We start from the raw sequence: 7437 nt of genomic DNA on the forward strand, positions 1-7437 counted from the left end.
CCACGTCCACACGTAGCCGGGTATTTTTGAAAACGCAGATTTATGCGTTTGCACCTTTCGTCCACACGTAAACGGCGTTTTTGGTTACTGAAAACGCAGATTTTTAAAAACTCCGGCCAGGGTGGATATTTTTGAAAACTCCGTTTTTGCATTTACATGTGGACGAGAAAAACAGAGAAAACGCAGCATCAAAGGTGTGCGCCTTTTTTGACGTCACACTGTGCGCCACGTTATTGTTTCGGTGAAATGAATTTCTACAATACTGTTACTGTTAATTGTACTCTCTGCATTGTTTAAATGCTTACATATACACACACAGTTACTGTCCCTCCACACATATGACTCGGTTCTGCTTCAATGCCCCAGCTGGTTTACTTTTTCCCACCGAGGCTTCTAGACTTCTGATTGGTCAACATTTCTACAGGTTAGGATTATATCGCCACCTGTTGCTTTGGCATGTTCCTAGCAGCGTTTTTCTTCATTTCTGCCTTTACGTGTGGACGGGATTATTTTTTAAAACGAAAACGGAAAATCTCAGTTTTCAAAAATACCCGTGTACGTGTGGACGTAGCCTGAGAGGGGAGCTGCCGTTTAGTAATGAGTGGTGGTGATAAGGCCGATCCTGCAAGGCTACTCGGGCATTTTTCTTATCAGATGACGACAGTGGAGGACATTTGGATGATTACAAGGCAGTCAGAGGGGTGAGTCCCCTCACATATATCGGCTCCAGCTGAACTCTGCATTACTTACTGGGTAAGAGACTTATAGAATCAGAGTTTAGGACTTTTTAATCAGAGAGCTGAAACAAACTTCCCATATAGGGGTCATGGACCCTGCAGATCAATGATGTAGAAACTTTTTTTGCCATGTATACTGTATGAGAATGATGACAAGTTTATATAGCATAGAGAGGTTCTCATTAACATCCATTTCACAATTCGGCTGCCTTGAAGCAACATGCACACAGACACAGACACACACACACACACACACACACACACACAGGAACAAACATTGAAAATCAGATATTCATACTCAGAAAATACTTTCAAAAACTGTCATTGCAGCGGTGTGTTGAAAGTCATTCAATTTACTACGTGAAAAACATCGACCGTGACATTTAGTACAGCTGAGGGGGTTGGCAAGACAGAAAGGTTCAGAAGATCAAAAAGCAAGGAAAAAATGCATCAGGGATACAAAATCCACAGTGAATGAGGAACATTCAAAGCAAGCACACTTGTGGAGAAAGATGAGACACTTTGCAAGATAGGGAATACCACAGGGTAATAGTGAATGTGAAATACAGTAGTTTAGGGAAAGCTTTACTAGTGTAAGTCAGGAGATTTTAATCTTTGCTTCTCAATCTCCAACTTGAAAAAAGTACAGCTTCTTAAACTCCATAGTGATTTAAGGAAAGTTGAACTCTGCAAATATTATTACCCGTCACATGTAGGCTGCTTATTTCCACTGAACCTATGGCCTATTGGATAATACAGATTATAAGTGTTATGCTGATGGGCCTGTTACCCATATTTTGTGTTGATCTATTGCTGTCATAAGTTGTTAATTGTTTCATAATAATCATTGTCAACTTGACAACCTTACCAAGAGAATGATAATTTTCTCTGCCTTGTAAATTTAGCAGTATAGGCCAGGGTTTGCATGACTTTAAGTATTTTGTGACCCTTTTTAATATCCTGTTGTTCACTGGGTGTAACAAAACTGTACTGTTTACACACTGTGTGTGTTTATGTGGACCTTAGCTCTTGAAGCCTGAAGCACAGACAAGTCAACTGTGATTTAGAGTGTATGTGTGCTTCCTGGAATTTGGCATTCAGAAAGGCAGAGGCACTTTCACCTGACTTCCTGAGTTTAGCTTCTGTGCAATCTTATCAGCGTAAATTTCTGGTTGTGAGATAACCAGGGTATGTGTGCATGTGCTCTTCTTCAAGTACAGTATGGGTGCGTGGAAAATTTTTGTTACTCACTTTGTTTGGAAATCTATATGAAAAGCTCATTTGTTTTATGTACACACAGAAACCAAGCACTGCAACATGCAAGGGAATTGGTCTTACTAGTACAGACCTCACTAGACTCCTGCAGCAGAGGAAAATAGTATAGAACAATGCTACACCCCAAAGCCATATCTGTCAGTTTATATGCATATTTGAAATCAAATATTCTTTTTAATTAGGATTTACTGCAAATCAATACAAAGTTGTTCAGATTGATCACCCTTTCCCTATGATAAAGTACATCTATCCTGACTGAAGTAATCTTGCCTTAGATGACAATGCACCAGCCTTGGGGCACAAGGTGTCACTGAATGCTATGAAATTGGTGTAAATCATATTTTATTACCTTTGCTGCTTCAATCCAGTCTCACAAATGGGAAGTTTAGAATTGATGTTTTCAACAGCATTCTCCATCACCATCATTAAATGAGCGTACGTCTTTTGAAATAATGGTGTTGCATCCATCCAGTAGACTTTCAGACACTTGTAGAATCAGTGCAGAGTCACAGTGAAGCTGTAGTGGTTGAACATGGTGTCCTTGCACCTTACTAATAAATATATATATATTTCTTTCTCATATGCACCATCCATCTTGTTTAATTTGATCTATTCTATTTCTAGACTAAAAAGGCAAAGTACTCTGATCTGTGTCATTTTATCATCTTTCACAGCGCTAGCACTCTAGCACTCATCATAAGGTGAAGGTGGGCTGTTATCAATGGCTAAATCAAAAAGGTGATCCAGAGGTGCCTGTAATAAACATTAATAAAGTCGATGTTGTTAAGCTGAGGTAGCAACATTTTTCTACTCTGATTTCTGGGCTTTGATTACTGTAGCCTGTGGTACAATGCTGGATAATTAAACACACATACGCAGACACAAATGCATATACCAATGGCAACTGGGTCAGGCACTGCCCTACATTGTTTTACAGACACAAGAAGAGCAAATGAGAGCAAAAAACAGAAAGAGAGGAAGAGAAACAAGGCAGGAAAGAGAGAGACAGATGTTGTGGTACAATCACTTTGGAACTAGAGAGAGTAATGAGCTGGCCCATGATGTGTATCTCGGTAGGCGGCTGTATTAAACCACAGTCTAATTACGCATCATTATAGAGGCAAAGACTGAAGCAGGTCCAGTCCAGACAGAAAAGCAGAATGAGGCATGGAAACACCAGCTGCACCAAAACAACCTGCAGTGCCTGCCCTCACTCTGAAGCCTCTGACACCCAGGTGGCCAATTCAGTTCCTGTTCAACATGACCTAGATAATAAACGTTGCTTTAATGTGAAGTTAAGGGTTTGAACATCAAAATTACTTGACCACCTCATGACCCTTAATCTGTTTTTTTTTGGGAGGGGGGTTGTTGTTGTTTTTTCTACAACCGTGGGACAAACAGTAGAACTGTGATATATTCCTACCACAGCCGACATGGGTTCACAGTAATAGATTCAAAAACTCCCATGCGATGTCTTTAAAGTAAGCTTTTGCCCCAATTTTATTTTCTGTTAACTTTAAATAGTTGCTGAAGAGAACTAAGGTAATGTAAGATGTTTTGTCTCCAGAGTTGCTACTTTAACAACAGAGCTATTTAGGATTGTCAAGAGACAGAAGAGCAGGTGTTTACAGTTTGCCAGAACAGCTTATCCATAATGAAAATGTTTTCTCTCCATCCATTTGATCAGTGTAATCCAGGAGGATGCACTTAATAAAACAGAGTGTAAAATACAGTTAATTTTAATATCTCTTTTGCTCATGATGCCTATGTTTAATAATTCTATTATATCTCATTAGCTTGCACAATATAACAAATTTTTTTTAAAAGGAAAAAAAGAAACTTCTTTAGTTTCTCTTCTTTCTGGAACTATTTTCATTCATCAGTTATTTCTCACAAATATCTTCGTTGGTATTGTGCCGTGCAGAAAAGCATGCAAGGACAGTCATGTTTTTACTGATCACTTTCATGCTTACTGTTTGTTAGTTCATTTGGCAAGAAAGAAGTATGAAGAACAAGGACTATCTGGTCGACAATTTGTGCTCTTCATTCAAAAATGAATCCCCACAGCATCCTCCACTTCTAAGCAAAATGTTTTTCAAGTATACAAAAAAAGAGGAAGGGACATTAAGATACAAAGGTGGTGAAACTGAATTATTTAATATAGTTTAATACAGATGGAGAATCTATTTGTGGTGGGGAGGGAGAGAAACAAACAAACAAATAAATAAATCATATGCCATCTCCACTCAGTCTCCAGCTCCACCATCTCCAACAGCAGTTCTTCACCTGCTGTTGATTGTGGTTAGAGTGGCCCTCTAGCTCTCAGTGCACCTGAGCCAAAGGAGGACTGCTGCTGTTCAAGAAGGTGGAGCTGGAGTCTCATTCTCTTTTCTATTGACAGGATGAGCTCTTCTCTGCAGATGAAGAACAAGCTTGTCACAGAGAAGAAGCTGAATGAAACTGAGGATCGCTACAATTGAAACCTGGCCAATTTGCCAGCAGGTCTAAAGAACACAAGACAGAAAGAGTATGGGTTAGCAGTAAATGAAGTTTACAAATAAGAGCGAGGAGATTATCCACAAGCAAATCAAATGCAGAAAGCATCTTGAAAAAAATGCTTTTTTTAAAAAACTACACAAAAAAAGTGTAGAACATTTCAGTAAGTCTGTTTCAAATAAAATGGCTTCTGGATTTTCTGAGCACTTGTTGTGGGTGCACTGATCAGTCTTCCAAAGTAAACAGTGCAGCATTACTATAATCTAAACAGACCAGAGCAGTTTAGGCCAGTGAACATTTCAGCAACAGTTTCATCTTTTCTGATACTGTTTACATTTTGATAAAGAAGAAATGTTTCCTTTCCATCTATGAGTCAGAATCTTGTCTTGTGGTTGTGGATAAGCGTATGATTATTATTAGTTCAGTATTATATGCTCTGGCAGCAATCCAATACTGAATTTAAACAGCTTTTGAAAAAAAGACTTGGAATTATTGAGATATACTTTTTTCTCCATATTTGGCTATTTTATTACTTCGGTAAACCGGTTTAAGATTCCCCATCCCCCCTCCTCTCTACACCCCCACCACCGGAAATTTCCTTTCTGACAAGTATATTGACTCATTCACGTTTCATCTTTCCTCAGAAGATGGTGGCCTGGTCATGTTTGAATAGCGCAAATATATTTAATATAACGAAACAAATATATAACAAAAATATTTTTTTTTAAAACGAAAAGAAAAAAATAGTTTTGAGTTGATGTAATAGGTTACCCTGGGGGCTATCTAGTTTAATATCAAACAATATTTTTTGCAGTAAGCGAAAGTTTGTATTTTTAAGATATGAAGGAAAATTAATGTCTCTCAGAGGCCTTCCCCTCTTTTGAGAAAAGAAGCACCTTTTACAAGATTTTACATAAATTTATAATAAATGATCAATTACAGTTTAAATATCCTGTAAATGATACTTAAGCATATTTTTTGTACATATTACGTTGATAATCCAAAAGAAATCTAAAAGAAAATAGGGGCGTTTTACTCCAGTTTACAATAGCGAGGAACAAACCTCAAAGGGTAGAATCACCTGGTTCTTGGCCAATGAGGAGCCCCAGAAAAACGCCAACTTTTATCATTTATTATTGGCTAAAGCAGCAGGACCGAGCAAAGCCACTCTCCTCTAGGCTACAACTTCATAGAAGAGCTGTCACGGCTCGCCAAGCCACCGGTGACAAACTGCTGATTACGGTAACCAACATTAATCAGCGTAACAACGCGAGCAGGCAGAGGTCTGAAAAAAGCTGTCTTTATCAAAATGACCACCGCATGAATGAAATGACCTGCCCACCCTACTCTCACACCCACGCACACCATGAAGCCTATACACCCGTGAGTGTTTCATTAGAGAGAGAGAGAGAGACAGAATAAAAAAGAGAAAGCAAAAAAGCTCCCTGAAACAAGGTCTCTGCAAACCAGAACATCAATTGATCGAAACAGGATTACAAGAGCTGTAGCCTACTTACATGAGCTGTGTCGGAAACTGCGATGCCCAACAACCGTCCTGCCACAGCAGGAACAGAAACACCCAGGCTCGTACCCCGCAGGAATCCATTGTAAAAAAAAAAAGAGGGGAAATTCCCCTATGGACGTCAATATAGAATCTGCTCCACTCCCCTCTACCGCCGCTGAATGAAACGACGGGCGAAAGCAGCGCGTGTAGCCGCCTGTCGCTCCCTCACAGATTAACGAACACTGACACCTCTAATCTGATCACTCGGCCATCCAGCGCTCTAACAGGTACTGGATCTGAATGCGATGCCAGACTCTCTCTCGCTATCGCTATCTCTCTCACTCACTCACTCACTCACTCTCTCGTTCTCGCTGTTCCCGCTCTTTTTGTCTGTCCCTTAATTAACCGGATGCAATTATGACAAACAGTAGTTGTGTAGGCAATAAAAGGAAAAGGTATAATTATGGTGTCACAAATGATTACTAAAAAGCATAACTTTAATTGGTGCTTTTAATCATTAGTTATCGTTAATCTCTGGCTCTCTTTCACAGTGTGTTTTTGTCCTGTCTCTCTTTCTCCCCTTTAACAGGTTTCTTCCTGTTAAAAGGGAGTTTTTCCTTACCACTGTTGCCAAGTGCTTGCTCAGTTTGACTGTTTTTCTGAATTATTGTATTAGGGTCTCTGGTTTACACAATAAAGCACCATATAGATAAAGTGAATTGAATTGAGTTGAACTGAAATGAATAACTTTTGTGGTCTTTTGAAATAAATTTTGATAACTTTTGTTTTTCTTCAAACAGGCACCATGTGTGCTTGCTCTCAGGTGGGCAGCTTAAGTAGCAAATATGTAATTTTTCTGTTCTTTTTATAACATCAGTCAGAAAAACAAAACAATGGAAGGGACTAACTGGCATACCGCCCACACAACATATGCAGTCAAATATATACAGGTTCAGGGCTTTCTCTTTAAAATACTTCAAAACCTCTCATCATTGCCTACAATGTGGAGATAGGGGAGAATTTACTGCCTTTGACTGCACAATCTTTACCAGTTATGCTAGACAGCAAGCAGACTAACTGTCCCACATGAGAATGAATGAGAATACTAGGCTGGCAGCTGCATTGATTTCACACATATAGTGCACGAGTGAAATTACCAGCAAAGTACAGTATTAGAGCCCAATAAATCTCAGTACTATCCATCATGTTTTATAAAATTGCATTTCTAAAGATGTGCTGCACATCGCATCGAATTTTAAAAGTTGCAATATAAATTCAAAGTCTGGCACAACTGCAGTAATGTTTTTGTTGATATTTTAAGTTATTAGTATCATCACCCTGTGAATAATTGAATAATTAAAGCAAAACCATAAAACCTAATCTATCAAAGTGCCCGTGTGTGCTTGTGCATGTGTCTGTTTGTAC

The 7437-nt window shown here is 39.0% G+C and overlaps 1 protein-coding gene across 1 annotated transcript in view; it reads right to left on the reverse strand.

Annotated features, from left to right (window-relative positions):
* LOC102199254 (voltage-dependent calcium channel subunit alpha-2/delta-1) overlaps positions 1–6320 on the reverse strand; it is a gene marked incomplete at its 3' end in the record, with an annotated part of 68450 nt that extends 62130 nt beyond the window's left edge. Inside the window, exon 1 of the mRNA XM_013910034.1 lies at positions 6026–6320. Coding sequence (XP_013765488.1) covers positions 6026–6114 — 89 coding nt within the window. The remainder of the gene's footprint in view (positions 1–6025) is intronic.
* Positions 6321–7437: the final 1117 nt, after the last annotated feature.

This window comes from Pundamilia nyererei, unplaced genomic scaffold, assembly GCF_000239375.1.
Source record: "Pundamilia nyererei isolate P.nyererei 1_Seehausen unplaced genomic scaffold, PunNye1.0 scaffold00035, whole genome shotgun sequence".
NCBI lineage: Eukaryota > Metazoa > Chordata > Actinopteri > Cichliformes > Cichlidae > Pundamilia > Pundamilia nyererei.